The sequence below is a fragment of the Hipposideros armiger genome, unplaced genomic scaffold (genome assembly GCF_001890085.2).
Source record: "Hipposideros armiger isolate ML-2016 unplaced genomic scaffold, ASM189008v1 scaffold_143, whole genome shotgun sequence".
Lineage (NCBI taxonomy): Eukaryota > Metazoa > Chordata > Mammalia > Chiroptera > Hipposideridae > Hipposideros > Hipposideros armiger.
This window is the reverse complement of record NW_017731493.1, coordinates 161,702-184,936: the sequence shown is the minus strand read 5'-3', so window position 1 is coordinate 184,936 and position 23,235 is coordinate 161,702. Positions and strand designations below refer to the sequence as shown.

The window sequence follows — 23,235 nt, the reverse complement described above, 5'->3', positions numbered from 1 at the left end:
TTATAACCTAGCTATGACAGAACTATATTTTATAATCTGCATATGTAGAAAATAGTTATTAAATTAGATTTAATAAGTTCATCTAAAAATGCATTGTGGCATAATATATAAAGCTGTTTTGTTTTGTTTTTACCAACTCCAGATATATAGAGAAACATCACTCCTCATTATGTAAAAAGCCCTTTCCACCATGACACATATAAGTAAAATGTATTTATCCCCTAATATTGATTTTGATGTATTTAGTAGTAATAACTTTATTCTTTTCTGATAAAAATTCATGACTTTCAATGTGGAATCTATTAAGAATTTTTTTTAACTTCATGGATATTTCTATTATATCATACCCTGACTAAATTTTTAAAAGAATGTTAGTAGGACTACATAAAAATATATACAATATGTAATCAAATATTTGAAATGAGATTTTAAAGTGATATTTTCTTCTACTTCACTTCTTAAACTATGCTTTGTTTCTTATTTTTACTTATCAAGCTTATGGAAAAATAATAACAGAAATAGGTAACTGATCCTCATTGATGTTCCCTAAGAACACTGAAATGAAATCTCCAGGAAAGCAGGAGAGAGAAGGGAATTCTTTCATTCTGCTTCAGAATAATATGACGTATATGATAAGGATCAGCATAATCGATAGCTATGCTTCACTAATTCAAGAAAATATCTCAAACTTGACTCATTTTAATGTTGTAAAGAAAACCATTTAATTTAGTGTAGCTTGATTTAAAATGTAAGATTTGTCAGGTATTCTTCCTAAATTCAATTTTTTTTTTCAAGAAACATAAAATATAAAAATCATGCATTTCCTCCCCTCACCCCTGGCACATAGCCCCCATGTTTTCCCGCACAAGAACTGAGAAATGCTGGAGTCTGTGCCTTGCTATTTCAAACCAGTCTCATTCTTGGGCTTTCTCCTTCCCCAGCGCAAGTATAATTAATAGTATTGGGTTGTCACAAAAGTCATGATGCATTTTTGCAACGAAAAACATCGAAAAAAAATATGTCATGACTTTTCTGATAACCCAATAATTGGCTGTGTTTTCTACCTGCTATACTTTTACACATTTTCAATTTCATCTGATACAAAACATTCTAAATTATCTGTTCTTAATGTCCAGTCATGTTTGTTGCAGCCAGTTCTTTAGATACGCTCACACCATTACTTGAATGATTCAAAATTCATTCTAACAACTTTTAATTCTTTGGGCTATTCAAACGAGTACTGGCAATAGCTCTAAGTAGGTCTCAACTTTCCTCCAAGTCCTCTTTCTTATTCTGTCACAGACTCACTTCTCTTTGAATTTAATTGAAGGAAACAAGGATCTGAGCCTTTAGAATCTCAAAAGGTATGAGGATAAAGCTTTCCTGGTGATAATACACATGGTAGCATAAACATTTTGGGGCCAGATGATAACTCTTTTCCTCTTAAAGAGATAAGCTCCCCCTAAACTGTGGGAAAGAAGTCATAGGTATTAGCTTCTTACTGTGATAAACGTAGGCCTTTTGAAATGCTGTATAAAAATGTGCTTCAAATATAGTCTAGTTAAAGAACACTTACGCGTGGCTATGCATGTAGCAAACCTAGGCTTCAAAGATGAATAGCTCTTACCCGAATGTTGCTCAGAATCTAGTAACACTCATGGCAATGATTACTAACATCTATATATGTACTGTGTACCAAATACTGTGGTAGATATTTTACATAGATTACCTCAGCTAGTAGCTCTTAGCCAGGAAGACTCCACCCCCGCGTAGCTTCTCTGTCAGAGCAGCATTTAAGACATTACTGCTTGCGTTGATAACCTCACAATGGTGACGGCCACAGTTTTATTTTTAGATGTGCTTCTTGTTCATCCAGTATATGCAAAACCTCTTTAATGTCATCTGCCCTTTGAGCCCTGTGTTGTTGGCACCCCGGTATGAACTGAGGGGGATTTTATCTAGGGACATAGTACCATTTTCCCATGACCAGATATTCCTACTGCCTCCAAGAGAAAGCTTCTCCCTCATATATAATTATTCAATCCAAAACCAACTTGAGAGCATATTGTGGGGAGTGTCTCAAGCTCATGGGGAAAACATGGTAATCCAAGCCTGGCCCCTTCGCTTTCCTCCTTAACAAGTACAGTGGGGTTTGGGGTCAGCCTGTGCAGGGCTGCCTACATGAGCTACCTACTTAAAGCTAGAACCTTACAGGAAACTCAGGGGCCTTGCAGTTTGAAAGCAGCGATTACTGTTCTCTCCAGCAATGACTAAAAGGCCTGTGCATGGAAAGATTCTCTTTTCTCCTTTATTGAAAACTTGTCTGACTGAGCTGTCAGGCCACGCTGAGGTCTCAAGCTGACCCAGGTACATGGTGCTAACGCCAGCATCAATGTAATCAACATTAAGCTACGGCAGCCTATACCTTCCAGCTCTGTTCTCTGCTGAGGCCAGTGAGACCAGGATTTGCTTGCTAAGCTACAGGCAGCTGCTACGTGCTGAGGTCCCCTGTGTGGTTAGCATTTAGTTGGGGCTCCCTGAATAGCTTAGGCTTCTAAGGACTGTGTTTTTTGCTGATGCTTCACAGGTTCTGCCTGTTGGCTAAAAAACCAACCAACAATATAACAATCTGCATGATATGCTTAACTAAGTTTATTTTGCAATGACTTTATAAAAACAACAGACATTCATTTTCAAACAGAGCCACCATAAACTGCAGTGATCCACCAAGATGACAATACCATGTGGCCAAGGCCTTCAGCCATATGTCCAAGTCCGTGATTAAACAACTACACGATTTGTGAAAAAAAAAAAAGTACTGACCCCCACATTAAAAGTTCAAGCTCCTCCTCATGAATCACACTCCCCAATTATGCTCTATTTCTAGTTTTTCACCAGTCTAACCCTTTCTACTAGATTCTAGCATCTGCCTGAATTGAACTTCTCTACCCAAACTGCAGGATACTTCCATATGGGCAACCTTTTTCATCAGATACCCAGAAAGCAGAGCCTCGCTGGAGGCAGCCCACCTCCTAAAGAGAAGGAAGGAGAGAGTTGCCTGGATGACGCACGCCCAATTTCTCCTCCCAAACTTTAAGGGCCCCCAAAATTAGGAGTGTTATGGAAAAGGGGTTTCCTCCATAGAACAGCAAATTAGAAATGAGTAAATAGCTCCTTTCTCCCACAATTATTATATACCAGAAAAAAACTTACTATTTTGAATACATTCCATAATCTGGCTTAAAAACATCCAATTTATGAAATAATTTATAAGAAAATATTGCTACTTTTAAGCCCATTAAGACTGAAAATATGATTTGAAAAATTAGAGGATTCTTTTAATAGGTAGATCAGGCTATCAATTATGTATGCAAATTGGTGTGTATTAAAAATGTTTTTCCACTTAAAATATTCTCCATGGACAAATAATTAATGACATACAATGCATTTGCTTTATTCCTTAAACAGTAAAATTCACAAACTGCCTGTATTTAAATTGATAACTTTTCACCATCTACTTTTTTTTTTTAAGATTTTATTGGGGGAATTAGGGGAGGGAACAGCATTGGGGAATTGGGGAGGGGAACAGACAAGTTGCTGTCCTTTCGTTCTTCAGTCTAGTTGTGGAGGACGTCGCTTCACTAGCCCATGTTGGTATTATGATCATTGTGCTCTTCATGGTTGAGGCAGTCGGTCGCTGGCCATTGGATAGCCGCTTAGGGTAGCTCACAGCAGCCCACTGCAGCAGGGGCTGCAGCCTATACCATCGCTGGCGACTCACAGCAGCCCAGCTTCAGGTCGAATTGTTGTTCACCATCTTAGCTGTAGAGGGCACAGCATCACTGGCCCATGTGGGATCCAAACTGGCAGCCCTGCTGCTCAGCGCTCTTGCTCCCAAGCCAACTCTTAACCAATGAGCCACTCAGGCGGCCCTTCACCATCTACTTTGAAAAATTAAATACAAAGCTATCAACTGTATATGGTGCCATATCCTGTGTACAGGGGTACAGATCCTTGTATCAAATGCTAATGGGCAGACAACTAAATAAATGATTACTACAGACAATTGTCTGTGGCAGACTTCCACAGTTCTTCTTGTGGTGGCCCTCTCTTCTCATGCAGCTCCTTGGCCTCTGTGATACCTCTTCAATATACGTTCATTGAGAACCCAGTATGGGTTCGACAGCTGCTGTCCGCTACATTGCCCAGGTCCTCAGTGTGGCCCTTCTGGGGAACATTCTTTAGAGCACTGTCTCACTCCTTCTCACAACTAACTGTTGGGAAGAATCTTATCAAGTAATCCGTGATGAGATACTAATTATTTTGAATATCTTAATGTACTTCTCAGTAACAGTATTTACATCTTATATGTAAACATGCCTTAACTCAAAGAATGAGTTTATACTTATATCCAATAAGAGGTAATTATTCTTAAGATACCTTTCTGGTTTTCTTCAAGACTGAAAGCCACCTTCAAACAAACACAGCCACCTACTCTATGAGATAGAATGCTGCTTGCTGTTTTATGCTGTGCTTTTTAGATACTAGACATACAGGTTCATATGGTGGTAAACATATTCTCTATTACATTTATACGGAGCTAGTCTGTTTGGTATTATCTCTCTCTGCCCTATAGAATTGTGAGAAATTCACTGTAGAAGATGGAAACATAAATTTGCATGGTTTTCAAATTGCCTTAAAATTATTCCGGGATATTCCTAGTTTCATTCATTATGTACAAATTTGTGATCATTGTTCTATTTCTAAAATGTAACTGATTTATTGACAGTTTATCCTGAAATGTTTAAAATGAATACTACACAGTTCTTGTCTTTCTTTGAAGTAGGAGCTGAAGCTAATTTTATGCTGAAAATTCATCCTCTGAAGAAATATCCTGTGGATCTTTATTATCTGGTTGATGTCTCAGCATCAATGCACAATAATATTGAAAAATTAAATTCTGTTGGAAATGACTTATCTAGAAAAATGGCTTTTTTCTCCCGTGACTTCCGTCTTGGATTTGGCTCCTACGTGGATAAAACAGTTTCACCATATATTAGCATCCACCCAGAAAGGATTCATAATCAATGCAGGTATCTAGTGATCGAGGTGGATTTCATAATGCCAAATGAAATTATTTTCTTATGAAATCTCACTTTGTTTTTATATAAAGGACTTACTAAATTTTGTATTTTTATTTTATTAAATGACAAGTAAAAATTTTGGAGAGGAAGTATATTCCTATCTGAAGACTTCTGAGATTATCTGTAACTTGCACTTTTTATATTTTTTTGGCTATCATTCACTTTGTTTTTATCACAAAGACACAAATAATACTAATAATTTTGGACAAGCCTCCAATAATTAGGCTACCCATATATACAAATATCTCTTTGAAAAATCTGCATTTCTCTGTTTTGATTGCTTCAACTTTGTTGACTTACTGTTTGCCAAATTTCCAGTACTTATGTGGCCAGTACTGCATCTGTATTTCCATTACTGCATTATGACTGTATTTATAATTATGTTGCTTCTGATATGACTTCAAAGAAAGCTCAGCTAGCACATGGAAGGTATGTCATAAGATGAGCAGTTGCCTGCTAGAAAGAGCCCTTTTTCTTATCATTTGGAAGTCCAATTCCAAATAGCATATGCCCCACTACGAAACAGGGACTGACCTTAAAACTACAAGTTTCTCATAAAATATTCTAATTAACCTGTTGGATTTTCAGAGAGAAATATAAATGTGTCTAGTTCTTCCTTAATAAAACATTTCCTTTTAACACCTTCTCTCCTATTTCCATAATCCACCCAGATCGCTTTACAGTACACATTCTCATTTACCAAAACAACTCTACCGTCTGTGGTAGTGGAACAGGCCTGATACACCCCCTCAAGGAGCGTCATGTGCCTTCTCCCTATGTGGCTGTACCTGAGGAATGATTCTCACTTTGGGGAACGTCATGGAATTCTCAAAACAATTTGAATGAATTTTAACTGTTCATCAGTAATTGCACACCAAGCATCACTTAAAAAATTAGCACAATATTTTAAAACAATCTAATGACAGTATAATATTTTAACTAAATTCCTAAAAAGCATTTCCCAAAAGGTACTTTTCAGGTGTTCCATGCTCAAATGTGATAGGAAATCGCTGCAAATTCTTATCTCCTCTTAAAAAAACAATAACACTGCATATTAGCATAATAAAAGCCCTTAGGTGTCTTATATTGAAGAAACAGGTTTAATTGTCTTTATTTTTCAACACTAAATGGTTATATTTCTACTTCCTACTTGCAAATAAATATTCACCAATATTTAACTTTTCTCTGATTTTATAAAGTACAGATTTTCTCTTATAAAATTTCCTTGGCAAAAAAATAAACAAATATACTCCCTTCTCACACCATCCACACGATTGTATTGTGAGTAGTATCTTGAATCTTTGAAGGAAACATAGCAAAATAGAATTTGCATTTCTTCTTTACCCATATAGTGACTACAATTTAGACTGCATGCCTCCCCATGGGTACATCCATGTGCTGTCTCTGACAGAGAACATCACTGAATTTGAAAAAGCAGTTCACAGACAGAAGATCTCTGGAAATATAGATACACCGGAAGGAGGTTTCGACGCCATGCTTCAGGCAGCTGTCTGTGAGGTAAGATGTTTCACATGACCGAGTGTTTGCTTAAATGCAAAATTCCCCAAGAATTTGGGATTTTTATTTTCTATTTGATTTATGGAGTGAAATCAGAGCATAGAAGAATACCTTCTTCTAGCTCTCATGTGTCACTAATGTTATTCATTTTGGTATATGTTCAGGACAGAGGGGAGAGGGCTTTCTATAGGAAAAGCTAAAAGGGAAAGAATAACTTATACACTTGAAAAATCCTTTCCAAAATGGCTGCTGTTCTCACTCACCACCGTCCAAGGCAAAAACCAGAAAGAGCCTGTTGTCCTGCTCCCATCATACTGGCTGCTCCACACTTTGAGATCCTGGCTTGTTCTTCCTCTGGGAGAACACCAGAAATCTATAGCCATGAGCCAGTGTGGTCAAACATCTGTGGTAAAACAGAGAATACACAAATAAAAGTTCATTCTGTTTATGAAACAGCATTGTTTTTGTGCACATCATTGTAGCCTAACTTAATGTTTGTGAACTTGAGCTTAACGTTTACTTGAGATAAAGACCACAGTACAGATTTATGTTGTACAAGGTCTAATTACATGTTTATTTTAAGAGTCATATTGGATGGAGAAAAGAAGCTAAAAGATTGCTGCTGGTGATGACAGATCAGACCTCTCATCTTGCCCTTGATAGCAAATTGGCAGGCATAGTGGTGCCAAATGATGGAAACTGCCATCTGAAAAACAATGTGTACGTCAGATCAACAAGCATGGTAATGTAGCTATATATAGCCTCTGAGCTATCACTCTTTTGGTTAAAGTATAAGTTTAAATTGGCAATTCCGCTGTTCTTGTACCAAGAAATTACCTCAAGGAACATGACACACAGTCAGTATAAGTCATGAGATTGAAGTTATGAGACAATGCAATGGGTAAATGCTGGTCAATAAGATATAAGGCTAAAATACTTTGACAACATCTAGTAGCTGACTCTCTGATGTGCTACAAAGTACTATATAAATTACAAAACTAAAAGTGATAGAAAAGCTTACTTTCAATCCAACTAAAGGTCCTTAAGAGAAAAATACCTACTATGTGTGTGTGTATATATATATATATGTACACACACACACACACACACACACACACACATACATACACACACACTTGAGCTTTACATAAATAAACTAATTCTGTAGGGTTGGTATATAAAAACATATTAAGGATGAGTAAGAAAAGTACTTGGACTGAGGAATCCTCACGACAGGTAGAATCTAAGTAGAAACAAGGGAAAAAACTGATAAAACAGGGACAGCTTTCAATAGTGTGTACCTCACTCCTTCCCTTTGAAGCTTGTCTATACTTAGGAGCTCATTTTTTAAATCAGTGAATATCTGGATTGCTTCCTGAGGGTCAGTTTCAGCTCCGAATCGTATATTTACATACAATCTTCTAGAAACCTATACTTCCCAGCATTAGCTATTCTGCATGTGAAAAATCAACTTACCAAGCATCATTTATTTCTGATATCAACACATATTTATACATTCATGCAAATGTTAGAACAGAAACTTCCAAACTTTCTTAGATCTTTGTACCCAAGTGTCTCAGTAATTTTTTCCCCTGGTGTCCCCTAGGCCAAAAAAAAAAAAAACCCAAACACCAAAACCTGACAGTTCTGTTTATTAAGTAGTCAGGTACAAATAAGTTAACTATTTCTGGCCTTAAAAACTTACCAGCCAGTTAAAAAATAATAATATACATCATAAATCACATATACCTATATTTGCGTCATTCTCAGTAATTCAGTTACTAATGGGAACTTTCAAGCCTTGGAATCAGATTGGACATCACCAACCTCATTTCCTGTTTCACACTGATTTTCATCCTGCCCAGCTTTGCAAAGATACGATGTCCTCTAAAGGAACAGAGTCAAATGTAATCTTAAAATGGTGAACCATCTCCAAGTAGTGGTTCATAGGTACCTGACAGATGCCGACTCTCACTGAATCTCCCTTGAAAATTTAGGACATTTCGAGGCACCCTTTTGAGTGTCCTGCAGGGCTCCGAGGCTCACCATGCCGGGTTTGGGAACTGCTATATTTGAAGCATTTAAATTATCCTGAAATGTGTGTGGTCCCATAAGTAAAATTTAAATTATTTAAATTTAGTTAATCTGGAACACCGTGTTAGACTTACTGAAAGCAGAGGAGCAACGTATTACCACATAAAACAAGTTCAACTTTTATTTGCTTTCGTCTCTTGAAAGCAGCCTCAAATTTTAAAGGTTTTAAAAGGCAAACTAGAGTATGAATTTAAAATTTTAGGATTTGGAGTTATTCCAGCAGTGTTTTTTTACCCTCACTTTGGTAGACCCGCCCACTTCAATTTAATCATTTCTTATATTCAACCTCTAGTCAACCTCTTTTAATCTGAGATAGAGTTCCAATTTATTTACTGGGCAGTGGAGGAGGAGACAAGAGGGATTATGCTGTTGTGAGACAAGGAGAAGGTTTTTTTTAAAGGAAAAATAATAATCACATTATTCTCAAATTGCATTCTATAGTTCTTTTGAAGTTTTGCCAAGTCACTGAAGTCAGCTCTCCATAACTATTTTAGAGGGTGCTGTTGCTCATCTAGAAGGATTCATTAAGGCAAAGAAATGCTCATAATTTTAGACATATGCCATATAACCTTATGGGAATAAATTCTAATTCTGGTGGAATTTTACACAGCATTTGGACTCTTCTGACATCAGGAACTTGGACAGTCTATCATGCACTTCATTTGCCTTCTTCAACGTTGCTCACCTACTTAAAAGAATGAACCTGCCACGTGTCACTGATGTGTATTGAGTCAACCAAGGAGCAGTGTGTCTGTTAATATCTTAAAAGAATACTTTTATCTCATCCCAGGGCTGTGCTTTAAGGGATCCTCTTCTTAAGAATTCTCATTCCCATCATTTCTAGAGACACTGCCCTAAAACAAGAGAAGCTGAAGCATTTTGATTGACCCCTTGACTATGCATTTATGTATATAAGATGTGCTATTTCTCTGAAAGCTTCTATATCTAAAGCTACCCTGAACCTGACTCTAAGCATATTTACCTGTTCCTGTTAAAATGACCTCCATCCTGTCCTATTTGGTCATTACAGAGGAATTATAAAAGGTATAAGTTAGACAAGCAGTCAAACACTTTGCTTCCTGGCCTTATCTCCAGCAGCCAGTACCAGTAATGTTGAATGCTATCTGAGCTTCTTGGTCCAAGCCTCTGGTTTTTTTGTTTATAAAAAGAAATAACTGATAAAAGGCCTTTTATATGCCTAAATTACACAGGCCAGAGTTCTCCTGTTTGTACATATAGCTGTTTCATGGGGCTCAATATGAACTCCAGAATAATAACAATCCCATATTTTCAGTAATCACTAACTGAAACCGCTATAGCAAACACTGCATACAGACTCAAATTTCTCTTTACAGAAGCTCTGTAGGGCAGTCATAATTATCCTTCTTTTACAAACAGAAAAACTAAGGGTAGAAGAAATAAGTTAACTAAGGACAGACAGCTAAAAAGTTAATAATTAACAAAGCTGGGGCTCATTGTAGTTCAATCTTTTATTAAAATCTGTATTCTTAACTATTCTGCCAGTGTCTTGAAGGGAAAGGAGAAGAAAATAGAGCAGTGAAGTTCTTGGTGTAATTTTTACTCTAACTTTCTAGCTGTAGTCTCACTTATGTAAGGAATAAAGCAGATAATTTATTTACAAAACCAGGTACAATTTAAGATATTTATATTTACACATTATTACAAATTTGTATAAGGCCATTGACAAATGATGTTATACTATTGAATAAATTACATTTTCCCCTGCTTTTTCTCCAAGTGCTAGAATGAAAAACTTGAGTAGTAATATAGCTTTATAATTTATCCAGTAATAATAGCAGTTTAAACTACAGCATTCTTTGGAAAATGGTAGATGTTAGAATAAAAACTGTTAGTGGTGTAGAAGATAGGTAATTAACACTAAGGGTCTGAAATTTCACTCTGTCTGCCCATCCAGCTCCCCCAGAATAATTCCCGACCTCACTCAGCCCTCACAACCATTCACCCCATGCCTGACAGAGGCCAGGAATAACACCAAAATCTCTGGAAACAATGAAAGGGGGCCAAGGAAGAGGCACACAGGTCATGCAATGAACCCTTATGAATGGGATTTTCAAATGTTGCTCTGACTCTCAGTCCTGGATGGAGAGATGCAAATAGGCAAGACGCTACCATACTTCTAATTCTATTTAGTAGCTTAGGTTTGGTGTTCCTTTCTCTTGACTCAGCCTTAATTTTTTATGTGCCTCATCATATTATGGTCAGTGATTCTTCACCCCTCCTATTGTGTAACATCTCAGAATTCCCTTACTGCTGGCTTCATAGTTCATTCTCTCTCCTGTAGCCTCGTTTGGATAGACGAGCTGCTGAATTGATCACCCATCTTAGAGGACTAAAGCTGATTTGCAGAAGGCATATTACTCAAGAGTTTTGGCAAAAACTCAAGAGTTGTGGCAAAAACTCGAGAGTTTTGGCAAAAACAGTTAATATTCTGCCTCTGACTTCGTATGCAACTTTGTTTAACATGTTCTTGACTTTATAGTAAGCCACTTAGGAAGCTTACTTTTTACCATATATCTCAACTGCTTGGAATTATATTCAGTTTTTCCAGAAGTGCAGATGAAAAAAGGGAGCTTGAGAAGATAATTTGCTAATTTAATTCATAACTTTAAAACCTGAGGTAACAAACTTTTTTAGTTATTAAAGTTACAATAACGAGTTATTACATCTATCTGTGTTCTTTTTTTTTTCCCCCTGAAAGGGCTATTTCTGGCATTTAGCTCTATCTGCTGATAACAGGCAACATTCCATGCAAGGATACAATTTTACTCTTTTAGTAAAGACACAATTATTTTTGCTGCTCTGTGACTAAGAAATTGCCTCTTCAACTTCAAAAAGTGTTAAATGTATCTCTTTCTCTGCTTCTCAGCTTCTTTGTCTCAGACACATACTAATAAAAATGCTAATTCGCTGAGCACTTAGTTTGCGCTGGGCACATTGCTGAGCACATTGCTTATATTCTCTCATTCAGCCTTTACCACAACCCATGTTGTATTGTTGTTGAGGAAACTGAAACTTAGAGACATCAGATTAATTTCTGCAAGATCACAGAGCTAGCACAATATCAGAGTCAAGGTCCACACCTATGCTACCTAACACCAGAATCCTCTGATGTGTTTCAACCTGATGCTGTGCAGGCTGCCTCCATTTATTATGCTTGACCCTGAGCGAGGGGATCTGCCAGACCCTTCGCATACCTGAGCCCATTAAATCACCACATCAGCTCGGCGAAGGAGGCATCATCATACCCATCCACAATAAAAGAAGTGCAGAGGCACCATAAAAATCCTGTCCAGGGCCCTGATTCTCAGATCTCTAGCTTGCCCTCCCTGCCACAATCTTCACACAAACTCAGTACTGGCTGCCCTCCAGAAAACCAGTGAATGCAACCAATTTTGAAGACACTGAAAGGGGCTATATTAGGAGTCATTTTTTAAAAAATATTTTAAAGCATATTCAACTCTGAAGCTTCTTCTAAAAATAATTATTACTCTAGATATTTAAACACTTGAAGAAGATAAACTTCCTAAGCCCAAGTTATACAGTATTCCTAAATTTGCACAATACCGAATACTATAGCTAATGAAAAAAAAATCTAGAATAACCCTTCATTTTCTATCTTTTGTCACAGACTAAGGCTTACCAGCAAAATAGCTGTTTAAAGTCAAATGAGAGACCATTTAAACCAAAACTATTATTTTAAGGGAAAAAAGAAGTATTAATATTTATTTTGTCTCATGGAAATTACTGATTTGTAATTATGAGAATAATTACAACAGTAATTCTAATATGGCTAAACGAAAGCATATAATAAAATTTTTCACCTTATTTCCTATTTCTTACTGTTGTTTTTTTTTGTTTCACACTGCATTAAAAATGTAACTTTTTAAATTAATTAAGGAGACAAGATCAGTTTAGAGTGTTGGCACCTTTGGGTTTTATGAACATGCACAACTAGAAAAGGATAGGAAAGAAATATCACCCAGGAAGAACGCACCTAAAAAGTTTTAAGTCCATGGTGCAATTGGATTTTTTTTTTAAATATTGTTACAACATTTAAAACTAACGAAAATGCCTGATGGCAGCTTACTGCTCTCTGAACTATCTGTTTTAAATTGTAAATGCCATGAGAACAAAGAATGGCTTCAATAACTTTAGAACAGATCTAATTTAAGTGCTTCTCATGCTAGTGGTAAAATAGCCAGGAAATCATCTCTGCAAACAATATTTTTTTTTCTTTTAAATTGAAACAAAAGTTGCACACAGAATCACCTGGGCCAGGCTCAGAGTAGCCCAGCACTGCTTTTGTAATGGCCCTGATAATGAGAGAAACAATGGTTTGCCAAAGTGGCCCAATGAAAACAAAATCTGATGAAAAAATTGATGAAATAGATGCTCCAATTAAATTACTATATGTTCATTCATATTTAAGCACAAAACTTTTTACTACCACTCTCACTGAAAAGCTTACAGAAATTATTAGTCCATGCTCCTCACTTTAGTAACTAGCATATCATGATTATAATTGATACTGTGTTGGGCAGGAGTTACAAACTCAAACACTTTAGAAGCCAGGTAGACAGAGTAAATAAATCAGGCAAGTCAACCAAAGCATATCCAAGAGCCCAACATCTAGCCTTGAGTAATGGCCTCCAAACGTCTGTTATTAAGCAGTCTTTATTGAAAGCTGTGTTTTACTAGGCAGTCCTGTTGTGTTTGTCCCTTACATTCACATAACACTACCCAACATCCTGGTGAGGTGTAGACACTGCTGTTACCTCCATTTTATAAATAAGAGAATGGAGACACTAAAAGGATCAGGAAGTTGTGTGTGGTCACACAGCTATAAGTAGTATTGTCTATGGTAAATGCCAAGCAGTGTGACATCAGGACAGGAGTCCCTACTCATCACTAATCTGGACTTAATAACTACAGAATGGTGAGTAAAAGCCTTTACACATGTTCACCCATTTCATCCCCACCATAACCTTGAGAGGTAGATACTAGAATTTATACCTATTTTATACATACAGAACCTGGATCGCAGAGAGGTTAAGACAGCTGACTAGCACTACATAGCTAGTAACTGCAGAGCCAGAAGTTGAGGTCCCTAGTGGTCTGCTAGCAGAGGCTCTGCTCTCAGTACGGTTCTCAGCTGGAGGGTTTTCGCTCCCCAGAGGAAATTTCAATGTCCAGAGACATTTTGGTTGTTACAACTGGGGGAGGAGGGAGATACTGTCATCTAGCAGATAGAAGCCAGGGATGTTGCTACATATCTTCTACTGTACAGGACAGCCATCCACCCACAACACAGAATACCTGGCCCAAAATGTCAACAGGGTCACTGATGAGAAACCCCGGTCTATGCGAAAACAGGCTATTGTGATAGCTGGGGACTGGCAACACGTGATTTAAAGTCTTCATCTCTAAATAAATCCTTGCAATGAGATTGCTTTCATGTTATTTGTCTCTTTCCTCTAAAAACTGAACTGTGAAAAAGTAATCCAGATAATTAAGTACTTTAACCAAGACATTGGGGTTTCTTTTCATATCTTATTATGATATTTCAATACTACAAATTCTACATTATCTTACAAAATTTTTATTATGAATCTTACTTTTATGAAGAGAATCTTAAATACTTTTTTTTGCCACTGCATATGCACATTATTAAAATTCTCCCATACATCTCTACATAGTTATCTCTTTAACCAAAATTGCTTTCAATGAATCTTTCTTACCTCCTCTTCCCTTCTGACCTTTATAAATTATTTCCCATAAGTCACAGAGAAGGTGTTGGTGAAGAAGAAAAATATGAAAGGAATTCTTTCATATTTGCCTTTAATTACTTAGCCACTGTCTTGGCATATTGCTTTCCCTTCTCCCTGAAATGCTGTTATCTGTTCATTATTTTTGGAGTTTAGAGAAACAATATGTAATGGGTTAGACAAAGGGGGCGTTAGAGATGAGGACAGTGATGTCACCAGAACAGCTGGCTGAGAGGGAGTGTTCCTGCTAGTAAAATACAAGACATAAAAGATAAAATACTTAAAAGTTAATGTTTCATGGAGGAAAGGGGAAGGGGGTTTCAACAATGGCCATTAATCCACAGCTCTCCTGTCAACGGTGGTTTATTTAAACATCTGTTACACATTTGTAATTTTAACAAATCTGCGTCAAGGTACTTGGAATTTTCTTTTAAAACAGTTTTCTTTCTAGGGTTCTAAAAAATTCAAGCTTTAAAATCCAGTTGACCTTTTTAATGAGCTTCTGACCAAACTGGAACTTTCTAGATTTAAATTTTGTGTAGTTTGGGTCAATGTGACTTCCTGTTTTTGAAAGGGGAAAAAGATAAAGAAGGCTTCGAAAGCTGCCTACATCTTGGACTGTTAAATATTGATTTTATGTGAGTTAAGTATAAACTGGTTAAAAACATATGGATTAAATTTTCTTTAAAATATGAATGGTTTTAAAAATTAAGAAGGGGGAATGCCTGGCAAACTGACTATTTTTTGTCAAAGAAAAAATATTTGAAAAGTAGTTGTTGCCATTAAAAAATTACTCCCAATACAGATACATTTACCTTCCTTAACTTGTTCTCATTGATTTACTAGCATTACGCAGACCATCATAAGTCTATTTTAAAAGTACACATATTCTTAGGAACAAGGAATAGGAATTTATCTAGTAGAATTTATATTTGGGGGATTGTTTTTCTATTACTTTAAAATTATATTTTAAGAATTGCTTTGGGAAGAATTTTTTTTATGGAAATCCATATGATAATACTTTTTAAACCTTTTCATGATCTGGTTTCTTATCCCATTTTAATGCAGTTCATGAAAATTTGATTTGCTTCTATCACAGCAATTACAGATTATATAAAAAATAAAACCATATTTTTCATGATTATTATCTTAGTTTATTTAGGCTGTTATAACAAAAAAACATAAACTGGGTGGCTTATCAACAACAGAAGTTTATCCCTCACAGTTCTAAAGGTTTGCAAGGCCAAGAACACAGCACTGGCAGATTCAGGGTCTAGTGAGAGCCCGCCTTCTGTTTCATAGATGACACTTTCTAGCTGTAACCTCACATGGTGGAAACGGTGAGGGAGCTTTTCCCACTGCATCTCTTTTATAAGGGAACTAATATCATTCATGAGGGCTCCACAGAACCACTTCCTAATACAGTCACCTTGGGGGTTAGGATTTCAACATGTGAATCTGGGGATGGGGACACAAATATTTAGACCATAGCAGTTACTCGTGTTAGTGATAGCATTTTTCAGCACAAGGCTATCTCTTATGTCTGTGTATGTAAGTTTAACATGTAGGCCACAGAACTTGGACTATAAGCAAAAATAGTAAAATTAGCTCTCTTTCACATATTTGCCAAAAAAAAGAAATGTTAACAAGATGGTTTAGCAAAATGTTCCCTTAAGAAAACACAATTGGCATTAAAGGATGATAGGGGGACCAAAACTACCGAGTGATTTGAACTTGAATCACATGATAATAATTGGGCTCTGTCACATGATCCTTGGCTAATGCATTAGGCACCAGTGAACAGGTGGGGACCACTGCAGGTAAAGTCTGACATCACCTTTCTGAGCGGTGTCTAGTACGAAGTTGAAAGTTGAAGAAAAGCATTTATAGTAAGAAAAAATTATCAAGGACAGTGTCTATATAACTTTAGATACAGCAATTTCCATAGATGTCAGATTTCTGTCATTTATTAAATTAAATTTTATTCCCTTCCATTCATCCCAAGCTTTCTCACTACCACAAAGAATGTCACAGTTGGCTCTATGTAAGTTTTATTTATCAAAGTAAAACAGATTTATAGTATATATGACATTTAGGTTAAATAGAATAATAATGAGTTGAGAGATCTGTAACTTTGTATAAGCCATTGGAAACTGAAATCATGATAATTGCTGTTAGTTTTGAGCACCTACATATGCAAGAAATGGCACTAAATGGTTCACGTACTATTGTTATCTTTTACATCTTGCCAGCAATCATGGAAAGCAGATAACCATTCATATGTTACAGAGGATGGACCTGAGATAGAATTTTTATCATAAAGTGACAACCTGGGATTTGAGTACAGGGTTTTCTGCTTCTAAACTGAATTTATACTATATCATGATATATAGCAATACATATGTATGTACATATGTATGTATGTATATGTATATGCATATATCTGCATTTCAACACTTTTTACTTTGAGTCCAGTGTTACTGTAAAGAGGTGGTGTACGCTGCACTATGTGGAACTCAGCCCTCCTCATTTCTCTGAGTTACAGGTTTTCATGGAGTTTCTGTCTGCAACACATCCTTAATACATGGGTGTTGATCTTAAGTTTTAAAAGAATTTAAATGCCTCTAGTAAAATCATAACCCTACCCAACATAATTCATTTTTTATGTCAGTCATATGTTTCCCTCCTAAGGAATGTTTGGATGTGTGTGGGATCGAGCTACTAAATTTCACTCCCTTCTTTATTTCATTCTCCATTAACAGGAACATCCCTCACTAGGCCAACTTTCAGAAAAGTTAATAGACAACAACATTAATGTCATCTTTGCAGTTCAAGGAAAACAGTTTCATTGGTATAAGGTATGTTCATTCCCAAAATATAGAAATGAAAATGTTTGCCTTGGTGGTTGAAGTGTGAATACTTCTTAGAACCCCCAGTAAGGATTCTGGAGTTATTGTACTTTGTACAATCTAAATTTAATACTGTATTAACTAATGTATATGACACAATGTCTTAAGTTAGCGTTTAAGTATAAATTCTATCCATGTTTGTAATACCTGGAACCAAGTGTGGGCACTGATGCTTAGAGTGGTGCTGACTGATAATAATGGGAAGGACTTCTAGCAGGTGAAAAGTAGCTCCGCTCCAACTATACCGTTCATGTCTGGAGACCTGCTTATACTCCAGTCCACGGCGTATCCTCTCTACATTTCCTTGGTGCCATGATACCCTGATTTTCATTGCAGATGTCTGTTCTTGGGTCTTCCTCATCTTTGTCATCTTTGCTTCGTCCTACTACTCCCAAATGTCCTTTACTCATTTTTTAATACTTCAGAGAAACTACATTTTCATTTGTCTTCAACAGACACTTGAATCCATTTGCATTTGCCACAAAGCTGGTGTGCCTTCCACCAGCTCCCCTAATACCCAACCGTATTTATCGTCTGAAAGCACTACTTAATCATAGCGTTTCTTCCCTTAGAAATCTATAGTGAAACTTTATTTCACTGTTTTCCCAAATTTATAGACCATGGACCCCCTTTTTTAATGTAACAACCCTTAATATCCATAGAAGGAAGGCTCTGGCCCAAATCAAATGCCCAAACCACTTTATTAACAACAGTAACAGCTTCCACTTATTGAGAATCTACTATTGTCAAGCACTAAGTTTATTAACTCATTTAATACTCTTAACAACTCATAACAATGAGGGCAATATAACTAGTATGTCCATTCTTACAAGATGAGGAAACACATTTAGGGAGGTTATATATTCTATAGTTGCCCAAACTTTCATTAACAACCTAAATCCTGTGCTCTTAACCTCTAAGCTTAATAGCTGAATTTCAAATTATTGTGCTTTTCTGGGGGGGAGAGGTTCATTTATTTTTCAATTATAGTTGACATGTAATATATTAGTTTCAGGTGTACAACATAGTGATTAGACATTTATATACTTTATGAAGTGATCACCTCGATAAGTCTAGTACCCTTCTGGCACTATACATACTTATAACAATATTATTGACTGTATTCCTTATGCTGCTTTTTATTGCATTCGCTTCCTCTTCCTCTTCTATTTATTATTTTTTAATGGTGTTATTGGCTCTAGCAGTTTCTCCCTGCTCTGTTAAAAAATAATTTCCACCGACTGATAAACCATAAAACCAGGCAGGCTTAATTAACTGAATTGTGTGCAAAGTAAGAGTCAACAGGTTCTGAAAACCCAACAAGCTCTGCTTTGAGTCCTGGGTATGCTCTTACAATCACCTACTTTGGCTGCCCAGAGATATATTTATCAGTCACCTTGGTCTGGGCAGGAACAGCCTCTTAGCACATCTCCAAACCCATCGTCCACCTGGCTGCAAGATGGTCTATTTAAATCACAAGTGTGAGCACGGTACTGCCTAGTCAATGGCCCCCGTCGTTCCCTCTGACTTAGCGGATCAAGCCTTTAATGCAGCATCAGAGACTGTCTGGTCCCTGCTTGCCTCTGGCCTCATTCCCACCATCATCTGCCTTACACTTGCCCCTCCAGCCATGCTTCTGATTCTCCTGTGCACCCCACACTCTGGGCTCCTTCTCGCCTTTGTGCCAGTGTCGTTGCTGTGTACCCACCATGCCTGGAAGCCATCCTCCCTCATTACTTGGCTAACTCTCTCTCATCCTTTAAGACATGCTATTTTTTGAAATTGTCACTTATGTACCTGTGACATCCTGAAGAATGGAAACTAAGTGGCCTAGCAATTTAGCATCTCCAAAGTGGTATACAACAGGTGCTCGACAAAGGTTAAATGGGTTTTTAAAACCTATAAGTGATACATTTTCCCTATTACCTGAGATACCTAGTTGTTAGTATCTAAGTAGTGGCTGGCATACAGCAGGAACTTAGTGATACTTGTCAATGATAAATGAGTGTATAAATGGATTTCAAGACTTTTCCTAATCTGATTTCTTAAAAATATGTACCTTTCACTCCAATCAGACTGGCTTCTTTTCTGTTCTTACTTCATCTACAACTCAGGTGAACCTTTAAGCCTTTGCTAATTCTTTTTCTCCCTGGGAATACCTAGAGTTTTCTCCATAATGATTCAGCACCACCCATCAAGAACACCCACTCCATGAGGCTTCCACTGTGACTATGATTTTTTTTATCCAGTCTGGACCAACATATAATGAAGTTCAGTCATGGAACAGTCGTTCTGCAAAATGTTTATATGAGAAAAGAGTTGTGTAATTAAAGAAATGTTGGAAAATGCATTAAATAATGCTAAATTATTTCTGAATCACAAGACTTCTCTGAACTTTTCATTGCAAGTGTATATTTTTAGTCTCTACATGGAAGAAACCATATGCTGAATTTCCCAAACTTATCTGCCCTTAGAACCCTTTCATGTTTAAAATCTCTTGAGACTATGTTCCATGGACGATACTTTGGAAAACGCTGGTCTGTATTTTGATTGGCTTTTTAGGTCAGCATGTAATCTTTGCATAGACACACACTTTTGCACATACATACACACACACACACACACACACACACACACACACACACTGCCACTTCAGGTGTATATGCTTTGGCTGCCCTAGTTGGTTGGTTGTTTATATTTTTTTATTCATGCAATGTTATCTTCTACTGATAACTGGAAGGATTTTTAATATTTGTTGATTGCTAGACCATTGCATATGACTGTCATTAAGTACATGTTATTGGTATATTTTCTAGGACCTTCTACCCCTCTTGCCCGGCACCATTGCTGGTGAGATAGAATCAAAGGCTGCAAACCTCAACAATTTGGTAGTAGAAGCCTATCAGGTATGTATATGTTAAACACAATTTTTAAAAATAAACTGTTAACCCCAATTTCTGTGGCAAGGTACAAACTAGTGCTCTATTATCTTGAAAGGACAGGGGGAAAAATATTATATTAGGAATTAAGAACCTAAATTTAGCCCGGCTCCACCACTAACTAGCTGTGGAAGCTTGGGCTTTCTGTGCCTCACTGTGTCTCACTGACAGTAAACCAACTTAGACTACAGGCAATCTCAATTTCCTTCCAAATCAAATATTTGGTGAGTCACCAAATCACAGCTATAGAATATAGTCTGTTACTATCTGGGATTTAGAGATTACTAAGAAGAATCTGTTAGGGTCGCTGAGATCCATCATTTGATTATTCAGTTATTTTAGCTAGTTTTATAAAGCTAGTTTGATTAAAGCAATCACCTTAAGAAACACACTATTTTACGGAGTTGACAGGTGTATGCTATCCGCAGTCTGTGAAGAGTGGGTGCCAAATGCAAAGATTTAAAGAAACATCTGCTCTTTCAATCTAGATCATTCCTGGAATGAATTCTCTGATAAGGTGCTGTAACAACAGTGACTGTTACTTTAATACCCCAAGAACCAGTTATTTTCCATACATGACCTCATTTAATCTGCACAACTGACCTATAAGGCAGGTGTTACTATCCCCATTGTGCATTTGTAGAACCCCAAGGAAGCTAAGCAAAGTAACCAAAGGTCAAACAGCTACCAAGCAGAAGCAGCAGGAACAGAACCCAGGCTCTTCCGTAACTCCAGGCCCAGGTGGCTTCCTCCTGTCTGACACCACCTGGTTTTATTGTTGGGTTTTTTGACATAGTATTCAAAGCTTTATTTCACCTTGAATTTATAGACCATTAATAAAGTCTTACTTGCCCAAATTCTCTGACTCCCTTCCTGACACAGCAGAGTTGAATAGAGGAAATAGTAGCCCAAACATTGTGAGGAATCTCAGGCTTCTCTTCTCATTTTGTCCATGCAGCATCTGCCTTCAACTCGGGTACAAAAAGGAAAGGCAGGACATAGGCACAGGATAGAAAATGAAGGACTTGTTTAAACGTTTTTGTTAATAAAATAAATCTTGTGAGATTTTCCTTTTTTTTTGTTCAGTGTCTGAAAACTACGTTGACTGAAATAAGGAAGAGCATCTTTAATTATAATTTTTTCTTCCTATTACCAAAGAACATTAAGATTGGGGGTGCTTCTTATCAAAGGAAATCAAACACGTGTACAATTCATTCCCATCCACAGTTTGTTCCCAGGAATAATCAAAATAAGGAAGGAGCTTATAGTGTCAGAAGCCACCTTAGTTCTTATAGTAGGAACCCATTTATTGCCCCAAACAAGGAATATAAATTGATAAACTTGCCTGTGTGTCAGACTGCACCAGTGGGAGGGGAAAGGCAGTACACATTTGGTTTTATGTCCTTCACTTGCCTAGGATAGGTATGTGATGCCTGGGCTAACTGCAGTTCTGAGAAACCTTAAACAATGGGAAAATACTAGTAAACCCAACAAGAACTTACTCTGGTTAACTAATCTCCTTAAGTTGGGATCCTGTTATTATTTTAGATATGTTGATATTTTCAAAATTTTACTGAAATTTCATTTTGTCTGCATAGTCCAACAGAAACTATTTACAATTCACTGAAGAAAAGAAAAAAAGAATAAAAATATTTTCATTCTAACTTTTCATTTTTTGCACTTCATTTTTAAGACTTGTATGAAAGTATATACAAATTTAATACATGATGAATGTGAATACACTGTTTTATTGTTTACATTAGCACTGCCATTAGAATTAAAATTATGTAAAAATTGTAACTCTAATAACAGCAATTTAGCTGAAATTAAGAAATGAAAAATAAATTACAATGAATGAAAAAGAGAATTGTACATCACAAGAAAATAGATTCTGCCTCTGTACCTGTTAGATATAAAAAGGACGTTTAAGATTGTGCCTGGAGCTTAATTTCTAAATGCCAAAACTGGGCAACATTTTAAATATTTGTCTTCACACCCTGCTTGAAAAACATTGTTATAAATAGCTCAAGGTTTTAAGAGAAGCATAATTTAAGAAGGGCAAACTGAGAACACTTATTATTTTAGGAATTCCCTTCAGATCTGTCAATCCATCATCATATCAACACCATTTGTATATCATTAGAAGTTTCTTTTGGTTTGCCAAAATTGTTCAATTAGGTGATTACAATGTATGAGCTCTTTAGAAGATAAAAACATGTAGCTGACATAGTCTTATCTAATCCAAATAAAATTTACTAATTTGAGGAAGTACCTTACTGTAAAGATTTACTACCATAATTCCATGACCAAATACTAATTAGTCAGCACACATCTCTTTATTGATTATATAGCTGAAGAAGAAAAATTGCTCAAGAGTTAGAAGTCACTGGAAATTTTTTTCCTTCATACCCTACTACTCACTGTCTTTCTTTAGGTACATACTTCATCTTTTCCCTTCCTTTTGTTTATTAATATATGTTAAGGGGTTTTGCATGTCATAGACTCTTGTTTTATGAGATGAAATATACACAGATATACATACAGTATATATTTAATCCAACTAGAACTTTTGGAACTTAAAGATTGTGATGGAAGAAATTAGTGTGTGCTTGATACATGACAGGCATTACATAGACGTTTTCTGAGTGATTGCATAAATGAGTTAATGGCTTTCTGCTCAGTAAGGGGCCCTATTTCAGTACTAAGAATTGGCACAGGGCCGGCCAAGTGGCGCGATGGTTAAGAACTCGCTTGGGATGCCAGAGGGCCCCGGTTCGGATCCCACATGTGAGGGCCAGTGACACTGCCCTCTGCAGCTAAGATG

General features: G+C 36.6%; 1 protein-coding gene across 5 annotated transcripts in view; it reads left to right on the top strand.

Annotated features, from left to right (window-relative positions):
- The window catches only part of ITGB8 (integrin subunit beta 8), a 70,830-nt gene that overhangs the window by 32,600 nt on the left and 14,995 nt on the right, over positions 1-23,235 (top strand). For 4 of the 5 annotated variants that reach the window (XM_019650654.1, XM_019650655.1, XM_019650658.1 and 1 more), the window contains exons 4-8: positions 4,847-5,093; positions 6,497-6,662; positions 7,246-7,404; positions 17,326-17,421; positions 20,289-20,378. In XM_019650654.1, the coding sequence (XP_019506199.1) occupies positions 4,847-5,093; positions 6,497-6,662; positions 7,246-7,404; positions 17,326-17,421; positions 20,289-20,378 (758 nt within the window). The remainder of the gene's footprint in view (positions 1-4,846; positions 5,094-6,496; positions 6,663-7,245; positions 7,405-17,325; positions 17,422-20,288; positions 20,379-23,235) is intronic. The other variant, XM_019650656.1, reaches the window with a different exon arrangement.